Below are 12733 nucleotides of genomic sequence, written 5' to 3'. Positions count from 1 at the left end.
TGTCACTTTTTCGGTTCACCTCACTTTCCGTAACTCGTCTTACAACAGTTATAATGTATACCTCATAAGGAACAATTCCCTCATTAAAATCGTAGATATTTTTTACTTATTACTCATGCTTTCATATGACATGTGAATTAATGAAAACTGTCTGATTTTAGTTATAAAAAATTAAATTAAAGGAACCATCATGGAACTAGTTTGCTCTGCAATGCCAATTAATGAAGTTAATGTATTCCACATTTGATAAGCCGAGAACGATGTTAAGTTCTTATGAATATATTTGCATAATCTTCTAACTCCCTCTAGAGGTACAAAATAACTAGGCTGTAGAATAAATTAAATTGATCGCTATTCATTGCAGAGTTTTTCCATGAACTTTATGTTGAAAATTATTATGTGGAAGTTTAACGATTAATATGTTAAGAACATAGGATTTGGCTGCAAGTTATATCAAAAAAAGATGAAAAGAGCATTTGAATACGAAATATAGAAATTTATGACAAAACAAAAAGTAAATTTGTAAATAACAAATTAGTATAACATCTAGTTAGAATCATTCTTGGTTGATGAACTCATATTTTCAATCTCCTTTTTGGCTTCTTCGATTTGTAAAGAAAGAGTATCAATTTCTGTTAAAAATTGTGAACGTTTAACCACTTCAGCTTCGTATTGCGATGCAAGAGCTTCATATTCGTCAATTAGTTGCTGTGAGGGTCTTGGATTTTCCGTGGTTTCACTCATTTTATTCAAATATGTCACTTTTGCTTGTAACAATTTTAATGTCATTAGAAATTAATGTTTGTTATTTTTATGATATACGATCGATTTTTGATAAAATTTATTCCAGATTTTCAAAATATTTTGAAATATGAGTGCTGCAGACATTCAAACTGCTATAAAGGCATGTGAAGAGAGAAAAGTAGAACTGTTACAAACAGTTTGCCCTCAAATTGTCAATCCAAACACAGTATTACCAACTTTCGATAAAAACGGAATTAAAATAGTACGCCCTACTCTCTTACATATTGCATGCTTCAGCGGAGCTTATGATTGTGCAAAGCATTTAATACAGTATGATGCAAATATTAGCGCAAGTGACGCAGAAATTCTTTATTTTATAATGAAATTCTTTTAAAATTAATAGAACACCGCTTTATATTGCTGCATTAGCTGGGTACACGCAAATTGTGCATTTATTACTTGAACATAAAGCAGAACCAAATGTAAAAGATATTCATGGAATTCTTTTTAACTTTATTGGACACCTTTACATAGAGCAGCCTTATGGGGATATGTTGATATTGCAAAATTACTTATTGAGCATAATGCAAATATAAATGCTGTAGAAGAAGTTATACATACTTTTACTTCAATATTCTTTATAATCTTATTGGACTCCTCTTCATATTGCCGTTAAATGGAATAGACAACCGATGGTTGAATTATTATTGAGTTTTAATGCTAATGTGTCTGTTAAAAATGACGCAGGAAAAATGCCTCTGAATATATCAGAGAACTATCAGCTTTCTAAAATATCAAACTTGCTCAGAAAAGCCCAAGGTGAGCAAGCAATTCAAGCTGCAATTGCCTCTACAGAATAAAATTTATATGTTTATTTTAACACACAATACAAAAAATTAATACACTATCGTTGTTACGGTGTTCACACTTTATTATTCGATATTATCTTAAAATCTATAAAAATTTTTATGCTGATACCTATCAGTAGGGCACAATGATATATATCTATAATGTGGTTTGTCACAATCACTAATTACAAAACCATTTTTAAATTCACTAGCATATTATATAATATACTTGCTTTTGAGATAATAACATATGTGTGAATACTCATGTTTAACAATTTGGCAGCAACGATGCAATAAAAACGAGATATTATCGCTAAAATGAGAGTAATTTTTAAAATTGAATCTAACTTCTTTGTTAAAACTCATATTCAAGCAAGTCTATAATCATATCATCTATTTGAGACATGATAATTAAGTGTTTAATCTTTTATTTTTAAAAATTAAAAATTATATTTTGGAAATTAAGTCAAAAAGAATGAAAAATTTATTAGTCTATGTCCTCAATAATATTTAGTAAGAATTCTGCAAGATCTTCCCATCTCGGATTATCTTCTACGATAGATAACAGGAGATCTTCGTAAATTATGATTTCTTCCTTCGAAACATGGCCCTGACACATCAGTTCAATGATCATGATGATGGAGAGGCCACAATTTGTTGAATCTTCAAGCATATCAACACAAACTTGGAAAATTCTCTTAAACTGGCTTTCTTCACTGCATTTACTCATGAACACCTTGAATACAAACAAAGATCCGACTTTTACACGATGTGAAGTGTTTTCAACTGTTAAATGAAAGTTTAATAAGTCATTTCCAAGACTTTCCCACAAGAAACCTGCTTTTGCAACAATCAATGAACCAACATGTATTGTTCCATCGTTTAGATATACATGTTCTCTGATGTATTCTTCGATTTCTTTTGAATAGAAATCTTTTCTGAGATTGAGAATGAATTCGAACAGAGATGAAATGAGGACTTCATCGTTGATCGTCTTCAGATGGTCGAAGTTCTGAAAAATCATGTTTTGTATCCAAATTAAAGATGAATTCGATTTCGTGAACATTTTCGTAATTCCTGTGATCATTGTACCGATTGCAAGCTCATTATTGGAATTAATAATGAATTGGATGTATTCTGAGTAACTTTCATCGACAAAATTGATTGATCTTGCAAAAATAATTGCTTGGTACTCGACTGGGATTGTTTGGTAGTTTAATACTGTTTGGGCTAGGACCCTGCTATCTTCTTCTCCGATTTTTGAAATTTCATCAAGTAAATCGAATGATTCATTAGTAAGATTCGAAATAATTGCATCAATTTGAATGTCTGTAAGCTTGAAATCTATTCTTCTATGTGTATCAAAATACTTGTAAAGTTCGGCAAGAATTACATTTGAAACATTTCTTCGTGGAAAGTCATTCTCAAAATTATGTTGTACATGATAAAAGGAATAGCTGAGGTCGAGTTCTGGAGGAAATAATGGCTGAGAATGCGAAAATTGCTTCATTTGAATCTGAATCATCTTAGTTTGCGCATCAATGAGATATGCTGTAATTTAGCCGTTTTATCCTGCATAAATTAGTGTTACCCCACGCTTATCCTTGAAAATCAACTAATTTAGAATGAAATGAATTTATTGATGCGAATTATGCATTAATATTTTAAATATTGCCTTGTAAAACGTTTTTCTAGCATAATTCTTCTTTAATTTGCCCATAAATTTATAAAAAAGTTCAATTGAAGAATAGATTTTAAATCTTTATATTCTCTTTTGCTTTCATAAGTCGAAGGTGTCTCATTAATTGTCAATATGAACTAGTTTATCACAGTAATTCATCATTTTTCAATAAATGAATGATAACCAAGATGATCAAAGTTTTGCTGACTTTGTAAAAGATATCGAAAATTATAAAAATGTTGCAATAGAGAATAGCACATCAGAAGAAACGTATATTTCTATCATTGCACAACTTGAACAAGGAATAGACGTTTTAGAAAACCTCAAAGCTCTTCATGAACATATCAAACATCACAAACCATCGAATTTCATTATACAAAACTATAATTTGATAGATAATTTAATAAATATTGCTTCAGAATCAGATGATATTTATCAAGTCGTTTGCATGATATTAACATTTCTCACTTCATTAGATTATGAGAATATAGATACAAATACACTGATAGATTTCATTTTTTATCATCTTGAACCAAATAGTCCTTATATTAACTATTCTCTTTATTGTTTTTACAATCTAGAGATGTCACCATATACATCAGAACCTATTCACCAAAATGTCGACTTCAGTAGATTTTTTTCTTTAACAAGTTTAGATGAAAATACAGATGAAACGACAATTTCATTAATTTTACAAATTCTGCAAGGACATATCAACCAAGATTCAGACGTTTCGTTTGTTCAGGCTGTTCTTGAACTTGCAGTTCAATATTTGTACACAAATCGAAGTTATTTACAAGAAACCGCATTGCCACTGATACATTTAATAATTTACTTATTCCCAGATACAATGACAACGATTTATGATCAAAAACTTCGTGAAACTCTTTTATTGAATTTATATGACCTAAATCCAGTTATTCTGCGAACATCTGTTGATATTTTAGCTCATTTATACAAGATAGGTTTCAGATTCGAAGCCACTAAAGAAGAAGTTGGGAATTTCCTCTCATTATTTTATCATTCCAACATTGGAATAGTTAATTCAGTCATGAGCTTCACCCTTAAGATGCTTGTAGATAGTGATTTCATCATGGACATGCTTTTTGTTTATAAATGTTTTGATGAGTTTCAAGAGATTATCGAACACGGAAGTTTTGACCATCGCATGTATATCACTATGTTTATGGCCGAGATATTGATTAATACAGGCGATAAGTACTTCAGAAGGCTCATCAAAGAGAAAAGATTTATTTTTGTTTTTTCAATGCTTAGCTTTGAGAATCCCGCAGTAACTAATTACATAATCCCTGTTTTAGACCGTGTTTTCAACGAATTTTCCTTGTCTGGAAAATTAGATGAAATTATGGAAATTTTTTATGAAAACGACGGTCAAGAGTTTGTTGAAGAGTATTTTGAAACATTTTCTAATGATGAAGCCAAAATTGAAGAAATGAACTCATTTTTATTGCGTTATTCAATCAATATAAGCGAATAATACCAAATGTACTATTTCTTGTCTTGTTAATGTTTTGTTTTTTAATAAAATTGTTTTGTTTGTTTAAATTTTACACTTCATTTTTAGGAAGCTGTGTTTCTATAGTAATGATGTTGCTGAACAAGCAATTTAACTAAGGATACATTGAAGAAATCTTAGAAATGAGGAAAATATGATTTATTCGCATATCGAAAGACTACTATATGCGTTATATTAAATGCTAATGATTTTTTTGCAAAGTAATGTATATATATTCTTCCAAGGTTTTTTCAAACGCATTGAAAGAGAGGGATAAAAAAAAATTATATTGTTTGACTAAAATCGATAAAAATTGAAAATTTATAAAAATAATATATAACTATTCAGCTGTTGGCTTTGGAGCTTCTTCAGGAGAAGTTTGATTTTCTGTATTTTCTTGATTTGGAGTTGACGATGATTGAGGAGCTTTGTTTGCTGTATTTTGTTGGTTTTGAGTAGCAACTGCCTGAATTGCAGCTTGCATTTCAGGAGTTAATGGAGTCCATTTCTTAATATGGCATAAAACATAAGTAAATAGATCTTCTGGTGCTTCGAGATGTGTAAAATCAGAACCATGCTTCATTAATGCTTGTTTTACTCCTCCAAGCGTTAATGAAGGCAAAAATCTTGGAGTAAAGCTTAAACGGCGATCTAAAGGTTCAATGGACATGATTGCTTGTGGTGGTATATGTAAATATAGTGGTGGTGTCATTGCCATACGTAATTGAATTCGATGAGCAGCCTCTGACATTCCAAGGGTATCTAACTCCTTTTTAACAAACTTCATTGATTCTAATTCTGGAATAGATTGATCAACTTCATTTAATTCTTTCTTTAGATCAGATTTCGCAACGAGAGGGCCAGTAACTGCAAATAGTGATAGTTTTCTAGGAACAAACATATCGTTTCTTGTATATGAGTTAATCAATGTGCAAGAAAGGCATTTTGCTGCGAAATTGATGGTATTTTGCAACTGTAAAGCCAAAAATCCGCCAGAGTCTACACCAATGTAATGCACACTTGTTACTCCCAGATATTTGAAGAATTGATCAAATGTATCAATGCATGCTTCGTAAGTATCGTGATTATTTGTTGTAACAGAAACAAAGCGATATCCAGCTTGCTCAAACAAAGGAGCAATTCTATAGCATGAAGCTTCTGTTTCGTATATGCTTGGAAGGAAAATAATTGCTTCTTGTTTCTTTCTATCACCAAGTTGTCTAAATTTAAGTATATAATCTAATTTGTTATTCTTAAAAGTTTGCATTGGCATTTTAATAGATGTTTCAATAAAATTGGAACTGTTATAATGCTCATCTCCGCTGAAATGAGTACTCATTTTTCAATAAAATATTGAAAAGTGACGGAATTATGTCATTTCTTAAAAAATGACGTTGAAATATGAATCTTACACGTTATCAAAAAAATATATAAAACGTAAAAAGTTTTGTCACTTTTAGGATTTCATGTGGATCTGTTATTTCAAACTCAAACTGATAATATAAAAATTCGCAGTTAAATGTATGTTTAAATTTCAGCTATTCAGCTTGAACTCTTTGTGATTATTAATAATTTTTATATAAATATGTTTAGGCAAGATGTGTGGGTTTAGGATTGGATTATATGGGTGGAAAACAGTAAAAATATAGCTAAAATTTTATAAAATAATAAATTTACAAAATATGAGTAAGATAATATAATTATGGCATTTCGGTGCAATAATCATTAATCTTCATGTACTCAGAATTCAAGAATTCGGAGAATTTAACCAAAGTTTGGTTTTGTAAAAGGGATAATTTGACAATTTCACCATTGAAAACAAATCTAACGTAGTGCTCGTTGTTTGAATCATCCCAGATTTCCATGAGAAGGTGAGAAGCGTAAGGAGGAATGAAATCTGAATTTGGAGCTCTTACATTGACTTGTCCTGCAAGATACTGATAAATTGCAGCAACTGTAGAGTCGTGGGCTGAGTTTACTGTGAATTTGTAGGTATTATTTCCAGCAAGGGCAGCGTTTGCGATATTAAGGATTTCTCTCATTGTATAAGAAGCGTAGACGAATGGATTCTTGCTGTATCTATCGTAGAGATTAAATCCGAGAGCTTTTCTGCATGTGTTAATTGTTTCATCGGTTATTTCTGGAGAAATTTGCTTTCCATCACAGAAATGAGTGGCAATGTAATCGCAGATGAGATTCAAATTATCTCCTGATTGCTCAACTTTAATCTTTTCTGCAAAATCTGCAACGGCTGGCCAATTATCGGCAACAAATTTCTTGTAATCTTCGGAGGCTGCCCAAACTGTTGACTCGTTTTCCATGTCCTTGCAAAAGTTGCCTGGTCTAAGGAGTGAATATTCATCGGAACCTGTTTCAATGGTTAATGTGGTATTTGGCTGTCCTGGAGGATAGAATCCGTGTAAGAATGATTGTGCTGAGCGTAATGTTCTTTCGATGTTGCTGCAACGGGCATGGATTTCTTCGTCCTTTGGATATTGATCAAATAAGCCAATACTATCAAAGTAATCAGCATACATTTCACCAAGACGCTTGTGTTGTTCCATACCTTCAAGTAATAAATCTCCTGTGCGGCAGTTTGGTAAAAATGCAACTAATCTTGGATCAAGAACGTGTTTGAAACGTCTGTAATCAGATCTCTGAGCTCCATGCATTCTTGGAGCAATAGCATCATCACTATCGCATGTCCAATAACCACGGTGGTTCATTGGTAAGAGAGCATTTAAAGGAGCTCTTGCACCATGCCTTAAAAGTACTTGTGCATATCTAATTTTCATATTATTAACTGGTTCTGGTGTTATTCTTGGTGCAACACATTGTGAATCAGTTGATATACTTGAGAACAGAAAGAAAGAAAGCATTTTTTAGAAATTTTTGGCACTTTTGGATCTTCCTTATTGATAGAAATTGCCTTTTTTTTATTAAAATTGAATATAATTCTTTGAGTTATGTTGAGATATCACCAAAATAGTTGTAGATTTCTTGTATTCAGAACTAATTTCCTCTATTTTGGTCGAATTTTGTTTCCTATAGGATATATTGCATGAGCTGAGTATTTTTGAATCCCTTTATCTCTCTCAGAAATTCCAAAAAAATTCAAAAAATAAAAAATAAGGACAAAGAATTAGATTTTTTACCTAAAAAAACAGATTTTGAAAAAAATTTGGAAAAGCAATATATCTTATAATTTAGTGAAATACATTTTTATAACAAAATTAAGCAAAGATACCTTCATTATTTTGATTTTAAAATTTTATTTTTATATTCTTCAAATTACATCGAAGATATTTCCAATTCAATTATCATAAGTGAAGTTTTTGAGGTATAATGTCTTATTAATTAAAGATAAGATAATAAATCCTTTATTTTAACTACAACAAGTAAACAGATAATAGTAATCTTAACGCATGAATGGGATATTGTCAATAATCATATAAAAATGATTGAATTATCTTGTTAATTGAGTTTCCTCTTAAAACGACTAAATATTATGATAACATTATTCATTTTGACATACTTGTTTGACTCCCTAGTTAAACAAGATGTGAATAAAGAATATATTTTGTATGGAATTACTATGATCTAAATTTCTGGATAATAATTTTCTGCTAAATAAACTTGATGGAATGCTGAACTCAGCCTAAGCTTTGTATACATTGGGTTAAAAAGTTCGTCACTGTATTACTCCTCTCCTTTTATCTGTGAATTAATATTTTTGTGATTTTTGTCACTTTTTATTGCAAAAAGTTTCTTCTGTGCCAAATTATTATAATTTTTATTAATTTGTACCATATGTATAACTACAATTTCATTATTCAGAGTCCCTTTCATTTTTGTTCATGGAAGAAGAAAATTGGTCTAAGTGTTTCGAAATAATGAAAAATTTGCTTGAAGCACCATGCACAGGTCCATTCAGGCTTATTAAAGAAGAAACCATTCCGCATTATACAGAGTTAATTAAAAACCCACAAGATTTATACAGAATTTATCATCGCCTTGAAAAGCGTGAATACCAATCTACAAAAAGATGGAAAGAGGAGGTTAATTTAGTCTGGGATAATGCTATTAAATTTAACGGAGAGAATGATTATGGCAAACTTGCCCATTACGCAAAGCTTTATTTTAAGAAATTATACGATGAGAAATTCGCTCGTATCGAGAAGATAGCAGAAAGAGCTGCCGAATTAGAAAGGAAAATTGATTCTTTATTATCAGATCCACCAAGGAATTTCCCTGCTCTTAGAACATTATTTTCTCTCAAGCCTAAATCAGAAACAAGACAAAATGATCTTATTAATGAAATCTTCCATAATATTATTCGTTTTACAGATGCTGATTCACAGAGAAAGATGTTTACTCTGCTGAGAATGTACAATCCGGAATTGGGAGACAATCCTATTGTTTCAGAGAAAAATCCTGATCTTCGTGTTACAGTAAGCTTAGATTCGCTTCCAATCAAAACACTGGAAGCACTGAAAGAGTTTATTTCAAATAATATGTCACAGTAATCTCATATCTTATCTTTTTTACTGTATATTGTTAAAATTATAAATTTGTTTAGTAATACATCATTTATTAACCATTTGATAGCTAAAACTGTAGACTATTTTTAAATATTTTTCATATGTATGTTAATTTCAAAAGAAAATACAAACAAATTTTTATTATTCGACTTTTCCAAGAGGAAAAGTTAATCTAACTGTTAACAAAGCAGATAAAAATGATATTGCAGAACCAGATACTGAAATTCCGCATGAAGCAGCAAATAATAATGCAATAAAACAAGTTTTTTGAGATTTCGTGATAAAATCGTTGGAAAAAACTGTTGAAGATGACATAATTAAGAACACCATTCCTGGTATTATACCTAAAATTGCAACTCTCCAGTGCCATTTGAAGCAATTATTATGGAAAAGAAGAGGGATTGAAAAACTTCCAATAAGAGTCATAACAGAGAAGAACATTGCTACGTAAATTGCCAACAATTTAAAGAAACTGGAGAATTGATTTTCAGAATAAGCTAAACAAAACATTTTGAACTCTTTTTTCAATAATATATATACAACTACTGTAACAATAGTAGCAATGAAGTAACTTTGAAGTAGCATTGGGTCTTCTTTGGACAAATTAATTTTACTTTGGTTTGGAGTGTTTATCATTCTGAATGGATAAAGAATTGAGCATAGATATGCTCCAAACATTGTTAGTGGCGTATAAAATACAAGTAATAACTCAAATAAAATCGGAATTGAAAAAAGTGAATTTGAAGACATTTCTTTTTGGAAAAGCGCAGGGAAATTGTATATAACGACTGTTACAAACGATACAATGGATCCAAATATAATATGAAGGGTAGAAATAAATTTCCAATCTCTATTATCAAAAATAGCAGAAATAAAGATACTACAGAATCCAGAAAAATGAGATAGAGCTATTAGTGATCCAATAAATGTGAAGAACACAGGAATTCCATTTGAATAAAACTTATCAGTGAATGAAACAAATGAAAACACAATAGTCGACAATAAAACATGGATTCCATTGCCTGATATAGCAGATAATATTGCATTGTTCTTTGGACTGGAAGAAGCCTCTCTACAAACCATACTTGCAAATCCGTCGTCTTCTTCTGGCTCAAATAAGCTGTCTTGGTTCTGCTTTTCACTTTTTATTCTATACTTACTCCTCAAGTAGAAAACATTCGCTAAAAGTCCAAATAAAGCTAAAACTAGAGAAATTATTCCAAAAATTAATTTTGATTTCACATTGTATTTTAATGGTGCTGGAAATTCATTTTGAGATCTTTTATATGACGATGTCCATTTTGCGCTGTAAGAGAAAGTAATATTGTTATTTTCTTGGATTCGAATAGGATTTGAGGCCGTTGCATTACAATTTATCAAAAAGTTGTTATATTCATATAAGTCAAATGCAGTATGAGTGTAAATAAATGTTTCATCGTCGTGGACAAAACCAATTGGAACCCAAAAGGCATAATCTTCAATAACATATTCATAAAAGTAATTGCTATGTATAAGTTCGATATATTTATTAATATCTTCATCAAAAAATGATGATTTGCAATAAATTTTTGGTTTTAAATCAATATCAAATTCAATATTCATGAGTGTCTCTGTGTAAGTCGTATTTGAAAACACATCGAATATGTTTTGGTCTTTTGAAATTGCAATGAGTTCATCTACCGAGCAATTATTATGAAATATTGGATCCAAATCTGGATATTCAGGCGAACTTGATACTATCCTTGTTGAGTATACTCGTAATGTATCAAAATCTGCTTTATAAATTGATGAAACTGAAAGTCGAAAAAACAAAAACATTGAAAAGTGACAAAGATTTTGGGAATATTTTCTTTACTTTATTTTTAAACGTACAGTATGTCTGAAGGTTATTGCCTTCCTGTAAAGCAATTATGGTTTGATTCAACAAAAAGAACTATCGCGAAGTATGAACAGAAGAAAAAGACAACAGATGACAGAAGAAAAATGATAGCTTCATGGGGAAAGCGTCATAATGATTCTGATACAGATATTTCAACAACAAACGGTAGTTTTGGATCATTACGCTTATCTCCTGTTTAAAACAAATAAGTTTACTGTAATCCTACTACGAGAAATGAATATTTTCTTAATTGAAAATACGAATTTTTATAGTTTTACCAAAATTGATTGATTTTAGCCTAGTCTACCAAAACAAATTGTTTTATCATACGTAAAATTTAAAGTTTATCTAAAAATATTTGAATATTATATAATTATGCTAAAAAAGTAACAAATAGTTTTATTCAAGCTTAGTTTGTTCTGATTTGGAGAATAACCCCTTGACAATAGCAATAATGAAACTAATAACGATACCAACACAAAGTAATGAGACAGCCAGTCTATATTTAGGATTAAAGTCCATCTTTTCTGGTAGTGGATCAAGTTCTTCGAACATTTCTCTATCATAATCACCTAAAACGAAATCTTCTAAAAATTTTGAGAAATTAGTAACATCATCCATAAAACGGGTTCTTATAGAATATTTCTTCATCTGCTTGCTAAATAACAATAATGCTGGGACATCAACATTCGCGAGTGAATTTCCAGAAAAATTGAAGAATAAATTGAATTCGTTAACATCCATCAATGGAACAAAGGCTTCTCCAACTGCTTCATCGGCGGCTTTACCTAAATCATAAATCGAGGATAAGTTGTCTGGATGGTAAATAATGTAGGCTACACGTCTTGTAGATGATTTACTGGCATTGATAGAGTAGTCTGAAAGCTGTCTTTTGGAATACTCAAATATGAAATCACGAACTTGAGATTTTGATCTTTTTCCAGTATATGGAATCTCTTTATTTTTATTAACTTGAAGACGAAGAGATTCCTTGTTTATTTGAACGTAACCATATTTGTATGGATCTTGAACATTATCTAATACTTGGGTGAGCTCGTCACATATTTCACTTTGAGTCTTCCCTTCTCTTCCATAAATAACTGCTGGGTAGCTAACAATTTCATCTGGAAATATTCTACATAAAATCTTTTCAGATTTAATTTCATCTTGTATCATTTTATCAAAATCAGTTGAGTTTCTTGGTTCTATTCCTTTTGGATAACCGCGTTGTATCATTGTAAGATACGGGAAAAGTTTGATATTATATTTTGAACAAAATTCATCTTGAAATTGGCATGCTATCTCTGAAAATATCACTGTATCGTCATTTGCATATTTACGAGTAATGGGTTCCCAAATATCTGAATATTGGCCTTTATTTTTATTCATATTTGTAAATAGAGCAAAGTATGGTGTCCTGAAGGACTCGTCAAACTCGCTCTGTGAGTATTCAAACTTTTTCATTATGTTCACTATGAAAAGAATCAGCATTTATTTTTTTATAAAAAAAAATTTTTTTTTTCA

At 30.6% G+C, this 12733-nt stretch overlaps 9 protein-coding genes across 9 annotated transcripts; 4 read left to right on the top strand and 5 right to left on the bottom strand.

Annotated features, from left to right (window-relative positions):
* Nucleotides 1-864: 864 nt before the first annotated feature.
* Nucleotides 865-1626, top strand: TVAGG3_0843150 (Ankyrin repeat family; the record flags this gene model as incomplete). Its single annotated transcript, XM_001305777.1, has 1 exon — nucleotides 872-1138. One exon carries the CDS (start codon nucleotides 872-874, stop codon nucleotides 1136-1138), a length of 267 nt encoding a protein of 88 aa, XP_001305778.1.
* Nucleotides 1627-2079: 453 nt separating this feature from the next.
* Nucleotides 2080-3102, bottom strand: TVAGG3_0843140 (uncharacterized protein; the record flags this gene model as incomplete). The annotated part of the gene is made up of 1 exon (XM_001305776.1): nucleotides 2080-3102. One exon carries the CDS (start codon nucleotides 3100-3102, stop codon nucleotides 2080-2082), a length of 1023 nt encoding a protein of 340 aa, XP_001305777.1.
* Nucleotides 3103-3345: 243 nt separating this feature from the next.
* Nucleotides 3346-4789, top strand: TVAGG3_0843130 (armadillo (ARM) repeat-containing protein family; the record flags this gene model as incomplete). The annotated part of the gene is made up of 1 exon (XM_001305775.1): nucleotides 3446-4771. The coding sequence occupies one exon, from the start codon at nucleotides 3446-3448 to the stop codon at nucleotides 4769-4771; it is 1326 nt and encodes a 441-aa protein (XP_001305776.1).
* A 299-nt stretch (nucleotides 4790-5088) lies between these two features.
* On the bottom strand, nucleotides 5089-6128 carry TVAGG3_0843120 (acid cluster protein 33 family; the record flags this gene model as incomplete). Its single annotated transcript, XM_001305774.1, has 1 exon — nucleotides 5130-6128. The coding sequence occupies one exon, from the start codon at nucleotides 6126-6128 to the stop codon at nucleotides 5130-5132; it is 999 nt and encodes a 332-aa protein (XP_001305775.1).
* A 310-nt stretch (nucleotides 6129-6438) lies between these two features.
* Nucleotides 6439-7704, bottom strand: TVAGG3_0843110 (histidine acid phosphatase; the record flags this gene model as incomplete). The annotated part of the gene is made up of 1 exon (XM_001305773.1): nucleotides 6490-7668. One exon carries the CDS (start codon nucleotides 7666-7668, stop codon nucleotides 6490-6492), a length of 1179 nt encoding a protein of 392 aa, XP_001305774.1.
* Nucleotides 7705-8646: 942 nt separating this feature from the next.
* TVAGG3_0843100 (bromodomain family) lies at nucleotides 8647-9404 on the top strand (the record flags this gene model as incomplete). Its single annotated transcript, XM_001305772.1, has 1 exon — nucleotides 8647-9315. One exon carries the CDS (start codon nucleotides 8647-8649, stop codon nucleotides 9313-9315), a length of 669 nt encoding a protein of 222 aa, XP_001305773.1.
* A 67-nt stretch (nucleotides 9405-9471) lies between these two features.
* On the bottom strand, nucleotides 9472-11128 carry TVAGG3_0843090 (secretion of lysosomal enzymes; the record flags this gene model as incomplete). Its single annotated transcript, XM_001305771.1, has 1 exon — nucleotides 9472-10932. One exon carries the CDS (start codon nucleotides 10930-10932, stop codon nucleotides 9472-9474), a length of 1461 nt encoding a protein of 486 aa, XP_001305772.1.
* Nucleotides 11129-11205: 77 nt separating this feature from the next.
* Nucleotides 11206-11409, top strand: TVAGG3_0843080 (uncharacterized protein; the record flags this gene model as incomplete). Its single annotated transcript, XM_001305770.1, has 1 exon — nucleotides 11206-11409. The coding sequence occupies one exon, from the start codon at nucleotides 11206-11208 to the stop codon at nucleotides 11407-11409; it is 204 nt and encodes a 67-aa protein (XP_001305771.1).
* A 180-nt stretch (nucleotides 11410-11589) lies between these two features.
* TVAGG3_0843070 (intramolecular oxidoreductase activity, transposing S-S bonds) lies at nucleotides 11590-12732 on the bottom strand (the record flags this gene model as incomplete). Its single annotated transcript, XM_001305769.2, has 1 exon — nucleotides 11609-12673. One exon carries the CDS (start codon nucleotides 12671-12673, stop codon nucleotides 11609-11611), a length of 1065 nt encoding a protein of 354 aa, XP_001305770.1.
* Nucleotide 12733: the final 1 nt, after the last annotated feature.

The sequence above is a fragment of the Trichomonas vaginalis genome, chromosome VI (assembly GCF_026262505.1).
Source record: "Trichomonas vaginalis G3 chromosome VI, whole genome shotgun sequence".
In the NCBI taxonomy this organism is placed as follows: Eukaryota; Parabasalia; order Trichomonadida; family Trichomonadidae; genus Trichomonas; species Trichomonas vaginalis.
This window is presented reverse-complemented; position numbering and strand designations above follow the sequence as displayed.